Source organism: Schistocerca nitens, chromosome 11 (genome assembly GCF_023898315.1).
Source record: "Schistocerca nitens isolate TAMUIC-IGC-003100 chromosome 11, iqSchNite1.1, whole genome shotgun sequence".
NCBI lineage: Eukaryota > Metazoa > Arthropoda > Insecta > Orthoptera > Acrididae > Schistocerca > Schistocerca nitens.
In genome coordinates, this window is record NC_064624.1 from 127,245,150 (window position 1) to 127,269,622 (window position 24,473).

Here is a 24,473-nt window from a genome sequence, read left to right on the forward strand (position 1 = left end):
TTCTCTTCACCATTAGAATAATACGAATATAAACATTTTGCCATGTATTCTTTCGTGTTTGTTGCTGTCTCATTTAAATCCTGTCTGCCTAATAAACTACGAAACTAGAGTGAGACAACAGCAAACGCGGAAGAATATACATATCGTGTCATGTTTATATTTGTATTATTCTTATGCCTAATAGTGATACAGTCATAAATGAAGCACGGCAACTGACTAGACTATTAAATCTAAGACGACTCTAATTTCTGTGCAGAATTTGATGTACTAAAGAAGCGGCCGCAAAGATTTTCAAACGGAGAAAAATTTTCGCCTAACTCTCGTTCAGAACATGTTCTGTCATACGCAGTCTATTATTTGGTTCTTGGTGATCATTATCAAAGAAAGCAGCAGTGTAAGTAACAACAAATAGCAGTCTCTTGCCATTGTTTCGCTAATGAGAAGATTCCTCTTTTTTTTTTTTTTTAATTGTAAGCGGCAGTAGCACACACAAAAGCAAGTCATGCCGCATGCCGCGAGCAGCAACAGGCCATAAACACACAGTATCAGAATGTGACAAACAAGGCATGACACAGTACAGTAATGCATTTTCAGCTTAGAGCGACGTAAACACCTATAACAAAGAAAACGGCACTTATCAGATCAAAGCAAAATAAGCAATCGATTCAAACCAGACGAAGCACGTGAAAAAGGAAGAGTTCCCGTATAAATACGGACGGAGCGCCTGACACATAGCAATGGCTACCTGGTAAAGCTTAACTGCTAAGCTTACGACTCGAACCAAACTACTGTAGCTGTATCGTCATTCATTCGACCTAAATTGTGTGTCATATTAGAATGGACCAACTTTGTTTCGATTTGGAGGTGCGGCCTAAAACTTTTCTCTCCCCTTGAATTTCGAGTCTCAAATTTCACGTGCGGCTTAGATTCGGGAAATTTTTTTTCCTTTATTTCGAGTCTCATTTTTCAGGTGCGGCTTAGATTCGAGTGTGGCTTAGATTCGAGTAAATACGGTAGTAACCAGCTGCCCACCAGGATGAATGGCCACTGCCAAACTGTGGTTGAGAACAAAGTGGACTACACTGTGGCACAAGAAGCAGCTGAACACAACAGTCTTGATTTCAATGGCTGATTCACTACCCAAGCCAACTGGATTCTTTCCTCCTCCAACAGCTTTTCTGAACTGTGCAGGTGGGAGTTATTACCACACATTCTCCGCTCCCATAACTACCCCGACCTAAATGCACGGTAACATACTGTCCGCACACCTTCCACCCGACAGTTTCCACCCCCTCTGTCCTGTCATCTCCTCCCCGTTCTCATCTCCAGTCTCTCTGTTTGCCGACCTCTGGGAACGCACCCGCCCGTCTTTCCCCGCTACTCTCCTTTTTCTCTCCACCTCCCTGCACCACAACCTGCTGATGCTGTACCTGTTGGCATTCTAGTCCCTGTACACTCTGCCAGTGTTCCTCTGTCCCTCAACCCATACACTACCATCCCTTCCCCTTCACCATCCCCTCCAGATTGTTGCTGCCATCCCATTTGATAGTTGTACTCTGGCCCGAGCTGCCAGAGTTGACAGTCATGTATGTGTGAGGGGTGCTTGCTTGTGTGTATATATGGTCTGTAGTTCTATGTTTCTCCTTTGCTGATGAAGGCTGTGGCCAATAGGTTTGGTTAAGTGTCTTTAAATTGTGCCAGTCTGCAAACTAACAGGTTGTCTTTACAGTAAGTAGCAATCTACACTCCTGGAAATGGAAAAAAGAACACATTGACACCGGTGTGTCAGACCCACCATACTTGCTCCGGACACTGCGAGAGGGCTGTACAAGCAATGATCACACGCACGGCACAGCGGACACACCAGGAACCGCGGTGTTGGCCGTCGAATGGCGCTAGCTGCGCAGCATTTGTGCACCGCCGCCGTCAGTGTCAGCCAGTTTGCCGTGGCATACGGAGCTCCATCGCAGTCTTTAACACTGGTAGCATGCCGCGACAGCGTGGACGTGAACCGTATGTGCAGTTGAAGGACTTTGAGCGAGGGCGTATAGTGGGCATGCGGGAGGCCGGGTGGACGTACCGCCGAATTGCTCAACACGTGGGGCGTGAGGTCTCCACAGTACATCGATGTTGTCGCCAGTGGTCGGCGGAAGGTGCACGTGCCCGTCGACCTGGGACCGGACCGCAGCGACACACGGATGCACGCCAAGACCGTAGGATCCTACGCAGTGCCGTAGGGGACCGCACCGCCACTTCCCAGCAAATTAGGGACACTGTTGCTCCTGGGGTATCGGCGAGGACCATTCGCAACCGTCTCCATGAAGCTGGGCTACGGTCCCGCACACCGTTAGGCCGTCTTCCGCTCACGCCCCAACATCGTGCAGCCCGCCTCCAGTGGTGTCGCGACAGGCGTGAATGGAGGGACGAATGGAGACGTGTCGTCTTCAGCGATGAGAGTCGCTTCTGCCTTGGTGCCAATGATGGTCGTATGCGTGTTTGCCGCCGTGCAGGTGAGCGCCACAATCAGGACTGCATACGACCGAGGCACACAGGGCCAACACCCGGCATCATGGTGTGGGGAGCGATCTCCTACACTGGCCGTACACCACTGGTGATCGTCGAGGGGACACTGAATAGTGCACGGTACATCCAAACCGTCATCGAACCCATCGTTCTACCATTCCTAGACCGGCAAGGGAACTTCCAACAGGACAATGCACGTCCGCATGTATCCCGTGCCACCCAACGTGCTCTAGAAGGTGTAAGTCAACTACCCTGGCCAGCAAGATCTCCGGATCTGTCCCCCATTGAGCATGTTTGGGACTGGATGAAGCGTCGTCTCACGCGGTCTGCACGTCCAGCACGAACGCTGGTCCAGCTGAGGCGCCAGGTGGAAATGGCATGGCAAGCCGTTCCACAGGACTACATCCAGCATCTCTACGATCGTCTCCATGGGAGGATAGCAGCCTGCATAGCTGCGAAAGGTGGATATACACTGTACTAGTGCCGACATTGTGCATGCTCTGTTGCCTGTGTCTATGTGCCTGTGGTTCTGTCAGTGTGATCATGTGATGTATCTGACCCCAGGAATGTGTCAATAAAGTTTCCCCTTCCTGGGACAATGAATTCACGGTGTTCTTATTTCAATTTCCAGGAGTGTATCTTCTCCTAGAAAGGAAAATAATATGACAGAAAAATGGAGAAAACTTGCCAAGAACATAAATCTCACACTTGTTGGAATAAATAATGGAAAATAAGAAATATATACAAATGGGCATTGAAAGAAGAAGAGTTGCAAGGCAAACATCTGAAACATCAGTATACTTAACAAATGCTGTAGAAATTATACAACAAATATACTGAAAATAATTACAATTACACGAGTATGCAGTCACCTGTTGCAATGCGACGCCCACAGCAGCCATGGTGTGGTTATGCGGCCCCCCTTGAAGCGACGGGAACACTGCCGCATTGATGCGAGGTTCAAAATCGTACATTATCGGTTTCCCACATTTATCTTTTCCCTTTTCGCCACGTCGGAAGAAAATTAGGCCGTGTCTGATGGCAAAGTGAAACAAAACATTCAGTATTCAGCACTTTCTCACATACACATAAGTGGTCAGTATCTACAACATCTACATACAAACTGGCAAGACACCGTGTGGTGCACGGTGGAGAGTACCTCGTATCGCTAGTAATCACCATCTTTTCTGGTCCACTCGTGAATGGTGTGAGTAAAAATGACTGTCTTTGTGCCTCCGTATGAACCCTAATTTCTCTTATCTCGTCTTCACTGCCTTTACACAAAATGTACGAGGGCCATTCAGAAAGTAACATCCGGTTGATTTAAAAAAATACACCAAGTTGAATAAAAATATTTTAATATATACATCTTACAACTACATCTTTGCACTATTTTTCTATATAGTCTCCATAGCGATTGAGGCACTTATCGTATCTCTTCACAAGCTTTGAAATTCCTTCTGCATAAAAATCACCCGCTTGTGGCTGGAGCCAGCCTGTGACCGCATCTTTGAGCTCTTCGTCGTCATCAAACCGCTGTGACCCGAGCCATTTCTTCAAATGCATGAAGAGGTGATAATCACTTGGCGCCAGGTCTGGGCTGTAAGGTGGACGGTTGATAACGTCACACTTGAAGGACTCGAGAAGGGCCGTTGTTCTGCGAGCAGAGTGAGGACGGGCGTTATCGTGCAAAAAAACGATACCGGAAGTCAGCATACCACGGCGTTTGTTCTGTATAGCCCGTCGTAACTTTTTTATTGTTTCACAGTACACGTCTTGATTAATGGTCGTACCACGTTCCATGAATTCAACCGACAACACCCCTTTGGCATCCCAAAACACCGTTGCCATCAGTTTTCTGGCAGAAAAATCTTGCGAGGCTTTTCTCGGTTTGGTAGGCGAATTTGAATGTGCCCACATCTTTGATTGTTCTTTTGTCTCAGGGTTCACGTACTTAATCCAGGTTTCGTCACCGGTCACGATTCTGTTTAACAATGGTTCTCCTTCGTCCTCATAACGTGACAGAAAGTCTAATGCAGAGGCCATTCTTTGAGTTTTGTGGTGGTCGGTAAGAATTTTGGGCACCCATTGTGCACAGAACTTACGGTAACCCAATCTTGCTGTCACTATCTCGTACAAGAGAGTCTTAGAAATCTGTGGAAAACCAGTAGACAACTCCGACATTGAGAAACGTCGATTTTCACGAACTTTTGCATCAACTGTCTGAACGAGTTCGTCAGTCACCAACGATGGTCTACCACTCCTCTCTTCATCACGAACGTTTTCTCGTCCACTTTTAAATAAACGTACCCATTCACGGACAACTCCTTCACTCCTAACTCTCGGTCCGTACACGGCACAAAGCTCACGATGAATAGCTGCTGCAGAATATCCTTTGGCTGTAAAAAACCTTATGACAGCACGCACTTCACATTTGGCGGGGTTTTCTATTGCAGCAGACATTTCAAACTGCCACAAAAACTAAACTAGCGCAGGTACGACGTTCACTCGACCACGGCTTGATGCCGACTGACCTGTTGAGTGCGTGAACGCACAGATGGCGTCGCTACTCCCCCCACAACCTGCACTGTGACCAATCGGAGGTTACTTTCTGAACCGCCCTCGTACATTGCCGACAGTAGAATAACCCTGCAGTCAGTCGCAAATGCCAGTTTTTAAAATTTTCTCAGTAGGATTTCATGAAATGAAGGTTGTCTTCCCTCCACTTATTCCCATACAAGTTCATGAAGCATCTCCATAATGCTCACGTGTCATGGAACCTATTGGTAACAAACCTAGTAGCATGCCCCCTGAACTGCTTTGATGTCTTCTTTAATGTGACCAGGTGGGGATCCCACACTCTAGCATACTCGAGATTGAGTCACACTAGTGTTATACACTTTGTCTTACAATAAGCTGAAGTCAACTATTCACCTTCCCTACTACTGTACTTACACGGTGACATTTATTGAACTACGTGAAATAAAATCGTCATAACTTCTGAACGGTTTGCATTAGAACATTCAAACTGCACAGTCAGCTGCAGGGCATGATGGGTATTAGTATGAGCATGTACAGTTTGGTTTAGCAACGAAGCCCGCTTTCATTTGGATGGATTCATCAATAAGCAAAATTGGCGCATTTGGGGGACTCAGAATCCACATTTTGTGATTTAGAAGCCTCTTCACCTTCAGTGGGTGACAGGATGGTGTGCAGCACCCAATCACAGAATGTTGTTGTTGTTGTTGTGGTCTTCAGTCCTGAGACTGGTTTGATGCAGCTCTCCATGCTACTCTATCCTGTGCAAGCTTCTTCATCTCCCAGTACCTACTGCAACCTACATCCTTCTGAATCTGCTTAGTGTATTCATCTCTTGGTCTCCCTCTACAATTTTTACCCTCCACGCTGCCCTCCAATGCTAAATTGGTGATCCCTTGATGCCTCAGAGCATGTCCTACCAAGCGGTCCCTTCTTCTGGTCAAGTTGTGCCACAAACTCCTCTTCTCCCCAATTCTATTCAGTACTTCCTCATTAGTTATGTGATCTACCCATCTAATCTTCAGCATTCTTCTGTAGCACCACATTTCGAAAGCTTCTATTCTCTTCGTGTCCAAACTATTTATTGTCCATGTTTCACTTCCATACGTGGCTACACTCCATACAAATACTTTCAGAAATGACTTCCTGACACTTCAATCTAAACTCGATGTTAACAAATTTCTCTTCTTCAGAAACGCTTTCCTTGCCATTGCCAGTCTACATTTTATATCCTCTCTACTTCGACCATCATCAGTTATTTTGCTCCCCAAAACTCGAATTCCAGTCACCCATGACTATTAAATTTTCGTCTCCCTTCACTATCTGAATAATTTCTTTTATTTCATCATACATTTCTTCAATTTCTTCGTCATCTGCAGAGCTAGTTGGCATATAAACTTGTACTACTGTAGTAGGTGTGGGCTGCATATCTATCTTGGCCACAATAATGCGTTCACTATGCTGTTTGTAGTAGCTTACCCGCATTCCTATTTTCCTATTCATTATTAAACCTACTCCTGCATTACCCCTATTTGATTTTGTGTTTATAACCCTGTAGTCACCTGACCAGAAGACTTGTTCCTCCTGCCACCGAACTTCACTAATTCCCACTATATCTAACTTTAACCTATCCATTTCCCTTTTTAAATTTTCTAACCTACCTGCCCGATTAAGGGATCTAACATTCCACTCTCCGACCCGTAGAACGCCAGTTTTGTTTCTGCTGATAACGACATCCTCTTGAGTAGTCCCCGCCCAGAGATCCGGAATATTTTACCCAAGAGGATGCCATCATCATTTAATCATACAGTAAAGCTGCATGCCCTCGGGAAAAATTATGGCCGTAGTTTCCCCTTGCTTTCAGCCGTTCACAGTACCAGCACAGCAAGGCTGTTTTGGTTATTGTTACAAGGCCAGATCAGTCAATCATCCAGACTGTTGCCCTTGCAACTACTGAAAAGGCTGCTGCCCCTCTTCAGGAACCACATGTTTGTCTGGCCTCTCAACAGCTACCCTCCGTTGTGGTTGTACCTACGGTACGGCTATCTGTATCGCTGAGGCACGCAAGCCTCCCCACCAACAGCAAGGTCCATGGTTCATGGGGGCGGGGGGGCAATCACAGAATATTCAGTGCAAAAACATCAAGGTTTTCGAAGATGATTTCATCTCCATTATCCAAAGTGACTCTGGTTTTGATACGATGTGGTTCATGCCAGACAGCTCAACTCCATCGAAGCAGGAGAGTGTTTGATGTTCTGGAGGAGCACTTTGGGAACTGCATTCTGGCTCTGGGGTACCCAGAGGCCACTGGTACGGGCCTCAATTGGCCACCACATTCTCCAGATCTGAACACATACGATTCCTTATTGCGGGGCTACAATATAGGCAAGGTGTACGGCAATAGCCCTAAAACCACTGCCGAGCTGAAACAACCATCCAGGAGGTCACCGACTGCATCAATGTTCCAACGTTTCAGCAGGTCGTGCAGAATTTCACTATTCATCTGCGCCACATCATCGCCAATGACGGCAGGTTTATGGAACGTGTCATAACGTTAAATCTGAATATCTGTAGTGACATCTAAATGTTGAATAAAGTGTGTGCACACTGTGGTTTGTAACTGATTTATGTTTTTTTCATATAGTTCAGTAATTGTCACTTCCAGCACATCTGCAGTGAGACACATGTTTCTACATTAGGCATGGGCATGAGATGTTGGAATTAAAGTGATTTTCTGGTTTATATGTCCATGTTAGCACGTGTCATTAAACCAAATATCACACGAGACAGAACAGAGACCATTCTATCAAATGGGCACATAAAATTCTACTTTAAATAACATATGATTTGTAGTCAGATACAAAGTAACAGTTAGTGCTGACACTGGGTGTTGCACGAAACACATAATGAGCAGTATTTGTTTAGGCTAACTCTATCTACATACAGTTGTAATTGTGACCTGAAACATTGGACAGCATAAATCATCGTTGGCAACTCTTAGGAGAGACAGCTGACTTATGGAATGAGTCAGAATATGCACTCCTTTTATGTTATGAAAGATATCAAAATGAGGTTTCAGACAAATGGCACTACACAGACAGGCATATAAGTATGTTGGTGTGTTATATATCACTCCAAAAGAGTAATGTGTATCCCTCTGCATGTCGTACTGACAAATGACACAAACAGAAAAAGATGAGATGAAGTATTATCTAGAAGAGCATAACAAATATGCAGATTTATTGTTTATACTCATGTCGAGAATCAGAAGGGGGAGACTGGTGTGTAACAGCCTGCCGAAAATGAGGTCATTAGTGACAGAGCACAAGCTCTGATTAGGAAAGAACTGGGAAAGAAATCAGCCATGCCCTTTCAATGGAACCATCTTGGATTTACCTTAAGCAATTTAGGGAGTCCTTAGAAAATGTAGTCCATCAACAAAGGAGGTGGCTTATAAAACACTCGTTCGACCTATACTTGAGTATTGCTCATCAGTGTGGGATCCGTACCAGATCGGGTTGACAGAGGAGATAGAGAAGATCCAAAGAAGAGCGGCGCGTTTTGTCACAGGGTTATTTGGTAACCGTGATAGCATTACAGAGATGTTTAGCAAACTCAAGTGGCAGACTCTGCAAGAGAGACGCTCTGCATCGCGGTGTAGCTTGCTCGCCAGGTTTCGAGAGGGTGCGTTTCTGGATGAGATATCGAATATATTGCTTCCCCCTACTTATACCTCCCGAGGAGATCACGAATGTAAAATTAGAGAGATTAGAGCACGCACGGAGGCTTTCAGACAGTCGTTCTTCCCGCGAACCATACGCGACTGGAACAGGAAAGGGAGGTAATGACAGTGGCACGTAAAGTGCCCTCCGCCACACACCGTTGGGTGGCTTGCAGCGTATAAATGTAGATGTAGATGTAGAAAACCTAAATCAGGATGGTCGGACACGGTTTTGAACCGTCGTCCTCCCGAATGCGAGTCCAGTGAGCTAACCACTGCACCACCTTGCTCGGTGAGAGAATCAGGTCGAAGGACAATGTGTACCTTTAAGATGGGGCAGTGCTTAGAGAAACTTCATGGGAGGAAGTACCTCTGCGTATGCAACATATGTGCTCCATCAATTGCTGGCCCACTTTTGAAATAGTGTATCATCCCAGGATTAAAAGAAGGATACGAACATTGCATTATTTTTAAAACAAATGGGTTAATCTCTTATTCTGATATGTCCATCTGAATTGCCAATTCTCATACTCTCTCTCTCTCTCTCTCTCTCTCACTCTCACTCTCACTCTGTGTGTGTGTGTGTGTGTGTGTGTGTGTGTGTGTGTGTGTGTCAAGTTTTAATTGACCTTAGTTGTGACATGCAGCAACCTCTGATTTTTTCACATGATGATGCGATATGTGATGAAGACAATGACACTGTGACATAGAACAATTTATATTCTTAGCATAGATGCTACATGTACACATATCAAAAAAAGTTTTGCATCACCTCGGTTCCAAGAGTTCTGGAACCTGTACAGAAAATTGGAATACAGATCAACATAAACATCATTTCTGCCCTTTTTGTTGCTCATGAAAACCACGCAACTGCATGTTGTATCACCATACAGTGAGACCTTCAGAGGTGGTGGTCTAGACTGCTGTACACACCGGTACCTCTAATACCCAGTAGCACGTCCTACTGCATTGATGCATGCCTATATTTGTCATGGCATACTATCCACAAGTTCATCAAGGCACTGTCAGTCCAGATTGTCCCACTTCTCAACTGCAATTTGGCATAGATCCCTCAGAGTGGTTGGTGGGTCACATCATCCATAAACAGCCCTTTTCAATCCCTCCCAGGCATGTTAGATACAGTTCATGTCTGGAGAATATGCTGGACACTCTAGTCAAGCAATGTCCTTATCCTGAAGGAAGTCATTCACAAGATGTGCACGATGGGGGTGTGAATTGTCATCCATGAAGACGAATGCCTCATCAATGTGCTGCCGATATGGTTGCACTATCGGTCGGAGGATGGCATTCACGTATCGTACAGACGTTATGGCGCCTTCCACGACCACCAGTGGCAAACGTCGGCCCCACATAATGCCACCCCAAAACAGCAGGGAACCTCTACCTTTCTGCACTTGGACAGTGTGCCTAAGGCGTTCAGCCTGACCGAGTTGCCTTCAAACATGTCTCTGACGATTGTCTGGTTGAAGGCATATGTGACACTCTCGGTGAAGAGAACATGATGCCAATCCTGAGCAGTCCATTTGGCATGTCGTTGGGCCGATCTGTACTGCACTGCACTGTGTCGTGGTTGCAAAGATGGACCTCGCCATGGACGTCGAAAGACAAGTTGTGCATCATGCAGCCTATTGCGCACAGTTTGAATCATAACACAACATCCTGTGGCTGCACGAAAAGCATTATTCAACATAGTGGGTTCGTCCGAACCATAATCTGTAGGTTGCAGCTATCCACTCCAGTAGCAGCCCATGGGCGGCCTGAGCGAGGCATGTCATCGACAGTTCCTGTCTCTCTGTATCTCCTCCATGTCCCAACATTGCTTTGGTTCACTCTGAGAAGCTTGGACACTTCCCTTGTTGAGAGCCGTTCCTAACACAAAGTAAGAACGCAGATGCAATCGAACTGTGGTGTTGACCATCTCGGCATGGTTGAACTACAGACAACATGAGCCGTGTACCTCTTTCCTGGTGGAAGACTGGAAGTGATGGGCTGTTGAACCCCCTCCATCTAATAGCTACTGCTCATGCATGGTTGTTTACATCTTTGGGCGGGTTTGGTGACATCTCTGAACATTCAAAGGGACTGTCTATGATACAATGTCCACAATCAACATCTATCTTCAGGAGTTTTGGGAAAGTGGGTGATGCAAAACTTTTTTGATGTGTGTATATACTGGGTGTCTATCATAAGAGCTGACATATGAATTTTCTCTGGTGTTTTGGCAGATATTTGCAATTTAATTTTTACCATCTGTAGATGGAGTCACCTCAAACAAATACTGCTCATCACTTAATTCATGTAACACCCAGTGCTCATGGAAATTGTCTGTTTCTTTCCCATTACCAACGAAATGATTTTTACAACTGTACTTTACATGCAAATTTGATAGGGCGGTCCCAGCTTAGTTTAGTGCAATATTTGTTTCATTCATAGGTATTAACAGGGACAGTGAAACATGAAGAAGAAACAGCATGCTTGACAGTAGCTGTCAGTGTGGGTGAGGGCTGTGCTGTGGTTGCTGGAGTACAGTTATTCTCCTTGTTTCAGTGTCCATGTTAATACACATCGATAAAACAAGTACTGAATTAGACTAACTGCGGACCTCTGTTTTGAATCGGCATGTAAAATTCAGTTTTAAAAACAATTTTGTTTGTAATGGGAAACAAACTGACACTTTCCATAGGAACTAATGTCACCTGAAAGAGGTGCCGAACAGTACTTTTTTGGGGTGACTCCATCTATACAATTAAAAAAGAAATTGCAAATATCTGCCAAGACACCAGAGAAAATACACCTGATGAAGCTTAGGAGACATGCCTGTATACTGGACATCATAGAAAAAGAGATATAAAAAATTTCTATTTTTCAATAATTAAAGAAAAATAGAAACTGTTCTATGTCATTGTCTTCTAGCAGATTCTGTGACATTAGGTGCAGGAGTCAGACTGCTGTGTCCACAGACATCTAAGAAATTAAAGACCAACAGAACAACATTTATTACTGAAGTACAAAGGTCACTCCAAAAGAAATGCACACTATTTTTGTAAAAATACAGTTTTCATTCTGCAAGTGTGAAAGTTTTAAAATGTCTAGATATATCCTTCCTGCTTATTTTCAAACTTAGTTCACCCTGGTCCCTTGAGTGGTGCCGTCACATCATGTCTTCAACATGGTTGCTACACTTGACGTTCAGCAGAAGCAACGTGCTGTCATAGAACTCCTGTGCTGTGAAAACCAGACAGTGGGAAACATCCACAAGAGGTTGAAAAAGGTGTACGGTGATGCTGCTGTTGATCGCAGTACAGTTAGTTGGTGGGCAAGGAGGTTACGTGACGAAAGCAGGCACGGCAATATTGAGGATTGTCCTCGCAGCGGCAGGCCTCGTACTGCACGCATTCCAGACAATGTGCAAAGAGTTAACGAATTGGTCACTTTTGACAGATGCATCACAATGAATGAATTGTCACGCTAAGTTGGGATGTTGTTGTTGTTGTTGTGGTCTTCAGTCCTGAGACTGGTTTGATGCAGCTCTCCATGCTACTCTATCCTGTGCAAGCTTCTTCATCTCCCAGTAACTACTGCAACCTACATCCTTCTGAATCTGCTTAGTGTATTGATCTCTTGGTCTCCCTCTACGATTTTTACCCTCCACACTGCCCTACAATACTAAATTGGTGATCCCTTGATGTCTCAGAACTTGTCCTACCAACCATTCCCTTCTTCTAGTCAAGTTGTGCCACAAACTCCTCTTCTCCCCAATACTATCCAATGCCTCCTCATAAGTTATGTGAGCTACCCATCTAATCTTCAGCAGTCTTCTGTAGCACCACATTTCGAAGGCTTCTATTCTCTTCTTGTCCAAACTATTTATCGTCCATGTTTCATTTCCATATGTGGCTACACTCCATACAAATACGTTCAGAAATGACTTCCTGACAATTAAATCTATACTCGATGTTAACAAATTTCTCTTCTTCAGAAATGCTTTCCTTGCCATTGCCAGTCTACATTTTATATCCTCTCTACTTTGACCATCATTAGTTATTTTGCTCCCAAAATAGCAAAACTCCTTTACTACTTTAAGTGTGTCATTTCCTAATCTAATTCCCTCAGCATCACCTGACTTAATTCGACTACATTCCATTATCCTCGTTTTGCTTTTGTTGATGTTCATCTTATACCCTCCTTTGAAGACACTGTCCATTCCATTCAACTGCTCTTCCAAGTCCTTTGCTGTCTCTGACAGAATTACAATATCATCAGCGAACCTCAAAGTTTTTATTTCTTCTCCGTGGATTTTAATACCTACTCTGAACTTTTCTTTTGTTTCCTTTATTGCTTGCTCAATATACAGATTGAATAACATCGGGGAGAGACTACAACCCTGTCCCACTCCCTTTCCAACCACTGCTTCCCTTTCAAACCCCTCAACTCTTATAACTGCCATCTGCTTTCTGTACAAATTGTAAATAGCCTTTCGCTCTCTGTATTTTACCCCTGCCCCCTTCAGAATTTGTAAGAGAGTATTCCAATCAACATTGTCAAAAGCTGTCTCTAAGTCTACAAATGCTAGAAACATAGGTTTGACTTTCCTTAATCTTTCTTCTAAGAAAAGTCATAGGGTCAGTATTGCCGCACGTGTTCCAACATTTCTACAGAATCCAAACTTATCTTCCCCAAGGTCGGCTTCTATCAGTTTTTCCATTCGTCTGTAAAGAATTCACATTAGTATTTTGCAGCTGTGACTTAATAAACTGATAGTTCGGTAATTTTCACATCTGTCAACACCTGCTTTCTTTGGGATTGGGATTATTATATTCTTCTTGAAGTCTGAGGGTATTTCACCTGTCTCATACATCTTGCTCACCAGATGTTAGAGTTTTGTCAGGACTGGCTCTGCCAAGGTTGTCAGTAGTTCTAATGGAATGTTGTCTACTCCGGGGGCCTTGTTTCGACTCAGGTCTTTCAGTGCTCTGTTAAACTCTTCACGCAATATCGTATCTCCCACTTCATCTTCATCTACATCCTCTTCCATTTCCATATTATTGTCCTCAAGTACATCACCCTTGTATAGGCCCTCTATATACTCCTTCCACCTTTCTGCTTTCCCTTCTTTGCTTAGAACTGGGTTTCCATCTGAGCTCTTGATATTCATACAAGTGGTTCTCCTTTCTTCAAAGTCTCTTTAATTTTCCTGTAGGCAGTATCTATCTTACCGCTAGTGGGATAAGCCTCTACATCCTTACATTTGTCCTCTAGCCATCCCTGCTTAGCCATTTTGCACTTCCTGTCGATATCATTTTTGAGACGATTTTCTCCTTTCATCAATTAAATTCAATATTTCTTCTGTTACCCAAGGGTTTCTACTAGCCCTCGTCGTTTTACCTATTTGATCCTCTGCTACCTTCACTATTTGATCCCTCATAGCTACCCATTCTTCTTATACTGTATTTCTTTCCCCCATTCCTGTCAATTGTTCCCTAATGCTCTCCCTGAAACTCTGTACAATCTCTGGTTCTTTCAGTTTATCCAGGTCCCATCTCCTTAAATTCCCACCTTTTTGCAGTATCTTCAGTTTTAATCTACAGTTCATAACCAATAACTTGTGGTCAGAATCCACATCTGCCCCTGGAAATGTCTTACGATTTAAAACCTGGTTCCTAAATCTCTGTCTTACCATTATATAATCTATCTGATACCTTTTAGTATCTTCAGGGTTCTTCCATGTATACAACCTTCTTTCATGATTCTTAAACCTAGTATTAGCTATGATTAAGTTGTGCTCTGCGCAGAATTCTACCAGGCGGCTTCCTCTTTCATTTCTTAGTCCCAGTCCATATTCACCTACTATGTTTCCTTCTCTTTCTTTTTCACTGACGAATTCCAGTCACCCATGACTATTAAATTTTCGTCTCCCTTCACTACTTGAATAATTTCTTTTATCTCATCATACATTTCATCAATTTCTTCGTCATCTGCAGTTTGGATAGGGGAAGGAAATGTCTGCAGAATACTGAAAGTGTTGGCATTAAATACAGATTTGTGCCAGGTTGGTTCCCAGGATGTTGACAGTGGCTCACAAAGAAACAAGAAAAACGGTATGCAGCGAACTTTTGGAACAGTGCGAGAATGGTGGAGATGAATTTCTTGGAAGAATTGTGACAGGTGATGAAACATGGCTCCATCATTTTTCAGCAGAGACGAAGAGGCATCACGCAAATTCACCCAAGAAAAAAAAAATTCAAAGCGACACTTTCTGCTGGAAAAGGTATGGCTACAGTGTTTTCGATTCCGAAGGACTCTTCCTTGTGGACATCATGCCAAGTGGAACCACCATAAATTCTGATGCACTGAAGAAACTTGAAGCTCAACTGAGTCATGTTCGACCACATCGGCAAAAGCAGAGTGCTTTGCTGTTGCACGACAATGCACGGCCACATGTCAGTCAAAAAACCGTGGAAGCGATCACAAAACTCTGATGGACAACACTGAAACACCAACCTTACAGTCCTGACCTGGCTCCATGTGACTATTATCTCTTTGGGAAACTGAAAGACTCTCTTCATGGAACAAGGTGTGAAGATGATGACTCCCTTGTGCACGCTGCCAAACAGTGGCTGCAACAGGTTGGTCCAGAATTTTACCACGCAAGTATACAGGCTCTGGTTCCAAGATGGCGTGAGGCAGTTGAGAGGGATGGAAATTATGTGGAGAAATGAAAATATTGTTCCTAAAGGATGTATCTACACACTGTAAAACTTAAAAAAAAAAAATAGTGCGCATTTCTTTTGAAGTGACCCATGTAAACCTAAATTTTGAAATGCAACAGGAACACTACATTCCTCTTGATTCTTGTATCAACTGAGGTAATGAAGCATGTATTGTATTTTTAAATTATTTTACTTTTTATTGCAATGATACATTCTTTTCATTGGAGTGTTGCTGCTGCTGCATCTGGAGGTTGCTCAACATCGTGTTCCTCAGCAACTGTATACTGACTTTGCGAGGTGAATGGCGCTATAGCGCACAAATTGAGGATAGCCTAAAATACAAGGATAGCCTAAAATACAACATAAAACCGTGTACGCTCCCTTGTTCACTGTGTTACATGAACACACGCGACTCCTCTGAATGGTGCAATGGAGCAAGCGAGTCAAGGCAGATCATTACAAACAATGATATCTGATCTGGACAGCCACTTAGAGACAAGCCTAGAAAAGAAGATTGGCAGATCGTAAAAATAGTAACTGGATGAGCCAGTCATTCTCCCACATATTAAAAGCTTCAACCTAAGAGCTTAGGTAGAAGGGAAGACAAAACACAAAATCGTGAAACACGTGCCACATTCAGCTCATTATCACCCAAAACTGAGGGCAGGTCTGTCGGAAAACCAGCTCGAACCCTCTCACCATTATCTAAAAGACAGTCAGTTAAAATGTGGTGAACCTTAATCAGTACACCACATGCATCACAAACAGTTCGTTCTTCATGTAGGAGAAAGAAGGCACGGGCAGGGGGCTGTGTCTTATTCAAAGTGGCGTTAAACAGATTTCATCAATTCTAACTGGCCAGAAGGAGGGGTCTCACAGTCTCTTTTACTGACGGCAACATAATTTTCCGTCACGTCCAGTCACTCTTCCTCCCAGAGACATGTGACAGACCTTCACAGCAATGAGAGTGCAGCATGCAGAAGGATAGGGCAATGAGTTACACTGGGAAGGGTATATGCCTCTTAGCTCGTGGTATCGGCCAACTCATTCCCAAGGATAGCCACGTGTCCCGGTAGCCAGCAGAATGGAGCCTTCTTTCCTTGTCGTTGCACATGCAGGATGGATCCATCTGGTGGGTACATAGATTAGATCGTCTGCAGTGCACTAAGCGAGTCAGAGCGTACCAGGAATTTGGATCCACGTTCATGTTTCATCTGATTCACGTCTTTCAAAACTGCAAAGAATTCAGTGTCACAGATAGTAAACGCACTAGGCAGAGAGAACATACCCTGAGGTGATTTAAACCTGCAAACCGCCTACCAGAGTGTTGTTTCACCATGTATCAGCATTATACTCAATTTATGAGCATGAGTGTAGAATTCACTTAAGGTGTGCCCCAAGTAAGTGTGTTGGGACCCTTGCTGTTCATATTGTATATTAACGACCTTCCAGACAATATTGATACAATCTATAACAAAGTACTGTCCGAAAGAATTTGCATAAATTTTCAGTCAGATCTTGATAAGATTTAAAAGTGCGATGCACTTCGCAAAATGAAAAAAACATATTATTCTATGATAATAATATCAATTAGTCACTGCCAGATTCAGCCAGCTCATACAAATATCTATGTCTGTACATGAAATGGAGCAATCACATAGGCTCAGTTGTAGATAAGGCAGGTAGTAGACTTCAGTTTATTGGGAGAATACTGGGAAAACAAGATTGCTTACAAATCACTTTATGACTTATTCTAGAATACTGCTCGAATTTGTGAGAAAAGAGCACCAAACAGGACTGACAGGGAATACCGAACATGTACAGAGAACGGCAGCACAAATGGTCACAAGTTTGTTTGATCCATGGGAGAGTTTCACAGAGATGCTGAAGAAACTGAACTGGCAGACACTTGAAGATAGACGTAAACCATCCTGAAGAAATGAACCGTAGAATGGGGCAACACTGAAATAGCAGCCCAATTGCGATTATTTGGCCTGTAGTTTTAAAGTTGAGCTCCCCCACGAAACTGTGACAATAATGGAACCGGTATGCACTGTATTAACAAAAGTAACATTATTTTTTACTTGGCTCAGTGCCAAGAATTCACCCAATTGTCGCCTACAATTGTCCAGTAAATAATTGTGAGAAATAGTCTATTGCGTGTAAAAAATAAATAAATAAATAAAAAATATTAATTAATAATGAAAACTTCAGCTGAAGAGCTTCACAGGCTGTACAGATAGAGTAAGTTAATATTGCTAACTATTCCTCAGTTAGTTGAGTATCATATGAACTTTCGCATAAATTTCTAAGTGATACTATTGTGAAGTTGTATGGCTTTACATGGAAAGTTGTCTTGTTATAGGGTAATAGTGATTACAGTGAGAATATATGACAGGAATCTTGGCAGAAGATGCAAATACATCTCAATTTCCCAGAAAATGAGGTAGAGACCATGTGTCGGGAAACTGAGCATCAGGAGAGTATCAGAAGAATTTACTGTACCATACACAGCCCCAGGGTACAATTTGTGCTTTTACCAGTGGGGGGGGGGGGGGGGGGGGATGTCTTAGTTAGGGGTTGGTAGAATTATATATGTTACTAGCTTGGACTGTGGTGTTACACATGGTTAAACAGCTATTTATAAATAGATGTTAATGCCAAAACTCCCTATTCACGCGTATGCACTATCAGAAAAACCATCCCTTGTTATATCTTTAAAAGTACATTATAGGTAAAGCTTTTTTTTTTTTCTTTATTGATTTTCAATTCCCCCTGAAGGGGCCGGCAGCAGCTTACTACGCTGCTCTACAGCCTACAGCCTTTTTTTAAATAAAGGAAGAAGAAAGAAACAAGGAAAAACAGGCGATAAAATGGCGATTTAAAGTGTAAAATGGCGTAAAATTGCGGAAAGTTAAAACAGAAAGCAAAAGGGGTTGGCAATGTAGATAAAATACACAGGAATCAGACAAGAAACATAGTAGACACACAATTAAAAAACATGGCGACAGGCTGGTTTCTGTTCGCAAGTGATAAAAAGCACACCCAGCGACAGGATGATGGCTGTTCGCTACATTTCCCAAAAGACACAACACGGAGCACGCACTGGAAAAACACACTGTAAAACACTGCACGAAAAAGGCGGCACAGAGATGGCACTCAAGATCCAAGGCAGATAGGGGGGGGGGGGGGGGGAGACCTGGAGTAGGGGGAAAAACAAGGAGGAAGGAGAGGAAAAAACGAAAAGGGGGGGGGGAACCAAGGAGGGAGAGGACTAATAAAGGGGGAGAAGGGCAGATGCAAGAGGGAATGAGAGGAGGCAGAGGAGGGAAATGTAAAAGGACGCGGGGAGAGAAGGGGGCAAAGAGAGGGGAGGTGGGGAAGAAAGAGGATGGAAGGGGTGGAGAGGGAGCCCGGGAAACGGACAGAGGAAAGGAGGGGGAGCGAGGATCAGAGTTGATAGGAGGGATAAATGGAGGTAGAGAGGGCATCATCCGGGAGGGGGAGTTGATGGAAGCCACCTTGGGAAAGGAGATGTAGGGTGTAGAGATGGAGGGTAGGGAGGACACAACGATGAAGACGTGGCAGGGGGCAGGGATGGGAGAGGAGAGGAGCAACCAGGGGGTGAGGGGGTTCAAGACGGCGGGAGGTGTAGAGGATGCGGAGATGTTCGAGGAATAGGAGCAGATGGGGGAAAGGAATGAGATCATAGAGGATCCGCGTGGGGGACGGGAGGCGTATACGGAAGGCTAGGTAAAGCTTATTTACAAAAACATCTACATACAGGTATGCGAGGGGAATTCAAAAAGTAGAGGCACATTTGTGAAAAGCTGTACTTATTCTGATGCTAGAAAACTGAAACATATTAATAGTATTAATAGTAAGACTTATAAAACTAAAACCAGAGGAGGCGATGGTCTGATGCAGAGGGGGGGAAATCCCCCCCCGCAAATTGCACACTGCACAGCCCTTCATGATAAATTACAGAATAAGTATAAACACAAGGTGGGGGCACTAACAGCTTTAAACAGGGAAGAGGAGAAAACACTTGTTGATATGAGCAAAGTGGGAATTCCACTGAGAAACAAGGATGTACGTAACATTGTACAGGATTACCTTAACCACACAGAGAAAATGGAAAAGAGATTCAAAGACAATTGGCCAGGATTAGAATGGGTTCATGCATTTCTGAGAAGACATTCCAGACACAGTGACAAATAGAGAGAACACAAAATGAAATAGAGTAGCTCCTTCAAGGGAGATCGTAATGGAATATTATGATAAGCTTAGGGAAATGTTGGATGGAGTTAGTGACTAACATAATTAACTACAGTGAAACAAAGTTTTCTGACGAACCAAGACAGGTGAAGATGCTTGTCAAAAGAGGTGTCAAGCATCCCGAGAGAATTTTAGGCACATCTAGAACTAGTATCAGTGTTATGATGGTGGCAGCTGCAGATGGAACATTGTCACCCCCTTACTGTTTACAATAGTAAGCACCTGTATGATACCTGGGCTGAGGGAGATGACGAGGGTGTTGGTTATTACAGGAATACGAGTGGATGGTTTGATCTTAACATGTTTGAAACATGGTTCAAGAAAATTTTGTCGTCCTATGCCAAGAAACTGTAAGGATCCAAGGTAATGATAGCGGATAAGTCATCCAGTTCGCTCTCAATAGGTGTCCTCGAGCTTTGTGAGGAATGTGACATTAGATTTGTCCACCTGCCTCCAAATGTGACCCACCTTTGCCAGCCTCTTGACATGGCATTCCCATGCTCCTTAAAGATGGCTTGGCGATGCACGTTAGAAGACTGGAAGAAATCTAACAGAGGAGTGATACAGTAGTCAGTATTACCTAAACTATTGAAAGAAACTGTGATGAGAAGAGGTATGAATTCTGTGACCAACATAATATCAAGGTTTAAAAAATCTGGTATTATGCCTTTCTGTCTTGAAGAAGTGTTGTGTCAGATTCCAAACAATGAGAGTGATATTAGCAGTGATAAAACCTCTTGTACTACATCCTTTGAAGAACATCTACAGCAAGCTTGAGTTGGTGACACAAATAAATCCGTCCGTTGTGCAAAGCGATGACTGTACCTCCTGGGAAAGGCTTTGTGTTAAGGATTTGGTTATTTATGATACAAAGGATAGTGAGGAAATATTGCTAGAATCATATCACTTCTCCCTCAAAGCTACCACTTCGACTTCAGTTAAATGAGCAAAGGAACAGCAGCTATTGAGTGGTGCTACTGTTCCCGTCACATTACCAGGAAAGAAAAAACTATGACATTTCATTGGCGAGATAATAAGAAAGACAAGTTCAGGACTCTATAAAGTTAAGTTCATGCAAAAAAGAAACACTGGAGCCACAAAATCTTTTGCATTCCCAAATGTTGCAGATGCAACGGGCACAGGAACTGAATAAATTGACGCAGAGATGTAGCCAATATCTTGCAAACGAGGGAGGTTTATTTTCTCCACCAATGATGTTAGTGCTGTGGAGAAGGAGTAATTATAATGAAATAAGTGTTTAAGTCTGAGTTGAGTTCTGTGTTAAAATTTTTGATTTTTCTTGTTCATATATTCAAATGTGGAGGCCTATTTTTTGATTTTGTAACAACAGTAGTTTTTGTACTTTTTTAAGAATGTAAAATTTTGGTCATTGTGACCTATGGAAAAGTGTAACAGTGATAACCAAGCAAAATAAACCCCTGATTGGATTACCCTGGAGAATGGCGTATTATATCACAGCCGTCTACAATACGAGCACGAAGAGTCTCTACATTTGGTACCGGGGTTGCGTAGACAAGAGCTTTCAAATGCCCCCAAAAATGAAAGTCAAGAGGGTTGAGGTCAGGAGAGCGTGGAAGCCACGGAATTGGTCCGCCTCTACCAATCCATCAGTCACCGAATCTGTTGTTGAGAAGCGTACGAACACGTCGACTGAAATGTGCAGGAGCTCCATCGAGCATGAACTACATGTTGTGTTGTACTTGTAAAGGCACATGTTCTAGCAGCACAGGTAGAGTATCCCGTATGAAATCATGATAACGTGCTCCATTGAGCGTTGGTGGAAGAACATAGGACCCAACCCAGACATCACCAACAATGCCTGCCCAAATGTTCACAGAAAATCTGTGTTTATGACGTGATTGCACAATTGCGTGCGGATTCTCGTCAGCCCACACATGTTGATTGTGAATCGAGGAAGTACAGTACATACTGATGAAACTAAAATGAGCTCTAACATGGAAATTAAGCATTTCCAGACACATGTCCACATAACATCTTTTCTTTGTTTGTGTGTGAGGAATGTTTCCTTTGAGTTTGGCCATACCTTTTTGCAACACCCTGTGTATAATTATATAAATAATGTTTTAATGGAATGGGAAATATCACTAAAAACAACCAAAAATGATCAGTATTATCCCATTTTACTGTACTTACAAAATTTCAAGAATGAGATTTAAATGATGATTTTAGGAATATACTACAACCCCCAACTTATCGCTAACGTAGGGATCGTGAGAATAAGATTAGAATAATTACTGCACACACAGAGGCATTTAGACAATCAGTCTTCCTGCACTCAATATGTGAATATAATGGGAAGAAACCCTAATAGCTGTTACAATGGGACATAACCTCCACCAAGTGCTTCATCGACTATGCGGAGTACAGATGCAGATGTAGATGTAGACCCATTTCACATCCTTGTAGGTTCTCGTTCATTATGGTATTGACCAAGTTTATTGTGTAAATGAAAGAATTCATTACTTATTGATCATTATGTTAACATAATACATAAAGTGACAAAAGTATGGGATAGTGACATGCACACACAGATATGGAAATGGTATTGCATACACAAGCTAATAGAGACAAAAGTCATAGGATAGTGACATGCACACATAGATATGGACATGGTACTGCATACACAAGCTATCAGTGACAAAAGTCATAGGATAGTGATATGCACACACAGATATGGAGATGGTACTGCATACACAAGCAATCAGTGACAAAAGTCATAGGATAGTGATATGCACACACATAAATGGAAATGGTACTGCATACACAAGCTATCAGTGACAAAAGTCATAGGATATTGATATGCACACACATAAATGGAAATGGTACTGCATACACAAGCTATCAGTGACAAAAGTCAAAGAATAGTGATATACACACAGAGATATGGAGATGGTATTGCATACACAAGCTATCAGTGACAAAAGTCATAGGATAGTGATATGCACACACAGATATGGAGATGGTACTGCATACACAAGCTATCAGTGACAAAAGTCGTAGGATATTGATATGCACACACATAAATGGAGATGGTATTGCATACACAAGCTATCAGTGACAAAAGCCATAGGATAGTGATATGCACACACATAAATGGAGATGGTATTGCATACACAAGCTATCAGTGACAAAAGTCATAGGATAGTGATATGCACACACATAAATGGAAATGGTATTGCATACACGAGCTGTCAGTGATATACACACACTAGGACAGTGATATGCACACACATAAATGGAGATGGTATTGCATAAACAAGCTATCAGTGACAAAAGTCATAGGATAGTGATATGCACACACATAAATGGAGATGGTATTGCATACACAAGCTATCAGTGACAAATGTCGTAGGATATTGATATGCACACATATAAATGGAAATGGTATTGCATACACAAGCTATCAGTGACAAAAGTCAAAGGACAGTGATATGCACACACATAAATGGAGATGGTATTGCATACACAAGCTATCAGTAACAAATGTCATAGGATATTGATATGCACACACATAAATGGAAATGGTATTGCATACACAAGCTATCAGTGACAAAAGTCAAAGGACAGTGATATGCACACACATAAATGGAGATGGTATTGCATACACAAGCTATCAGTGACAAATGTCGTAGGATATTGATATGCACACACATAAATGGAAATGGTATTGCATACACAAGCTATCAGTGACAAAAGTCAAAGGATAGTGATATACACACAGAGATATGGAGAGGGTATTGCATACACAAGCTATCAATGACAAAAGTCATAGGATAGTGATATGCACACACATAAATGGAGATGGTATTGCATACACAAGCTATTAGTGACAAAAGTCATAGGATAGTGATATGCACACACATAAATGGAAATGGTATTGCATACACGAGCTATCAGTGATATCCACACAGTAGGACAGTGATATGCACACACATAAATGGAGATGGTATTGCATAAACAAGCTATCAGTGACAAATATCGTAGGATATTGATATGCACACACATAAATGGAAATGGTATTGCATACACAAGCTATCAGTGACAAATGTCGTAGGATATTGATATGCACACACATAAATGGAGATGGTATTGCATACACAAGCTATCAGTGACAAAAGTCAAAGGATAGTGATATGCACACAGAGATATGGAGATGGTATTGCATACACAAGCTATCAGTGGCAAAAGTCATAGGATAGTGATATGCACACACATAAATGGAGATGGTGTTGCATACACAAGCTATCAGTGACAAAAGTCATAGGATACTGATATGCACACACGTAAATGGAGATGGAGATGGTATTGCACACACAATCTATCAGCGACAAAAGTCATAGTATAGTGATACTGACACACAGATATGGAGATGGTATTGCATACACAAGTTATCAAAAGGCAGTGCACTGGGGGAGCTGCCATTTGTACTCAGACAGTTCACATGAAAAGATTTCTGGCGTGATTTTGGCCATACGACAGGAATTAATGGCTTTGAACACAGAATGAAAGTTGCAGCAAGATGCATGGGACATTCCACTTTGGAAATCATTTGGGAATCCAATATTTTGAGATTCACAGGGTCAAGAGTGATCTGAGAATACAAAATTTCAGGTGTTACCTCTTACCACTGACAATGCAGT

At 42.8% G+C, this 24,473-nt stretch overlaps 1 protein-coding gene across 1 annotated transcript in view; it reads right to left on the bottom strand.

The window, feature by feature from the left end:
* The window catches only part of LOC126212704 (serine hydroxymethyltransferase, mitochondrial-like), a 194,761-nt gene that overhangs the window by 64,044 nt on the left and 106,244 nt on the right, over positions 1-24,473 (bottom strand). Inside the window, exon 7 of the mRNA XM_049940118.1 lies at positions 3,396-3,558. Within this exon, the coding sequence (XP_049796075.1) occupies positions 3,396-3,558 (163 nt within the window). The remainder of the gene's footprint in view (positions 1-3,395; positions 3,559-24,473) is intronic.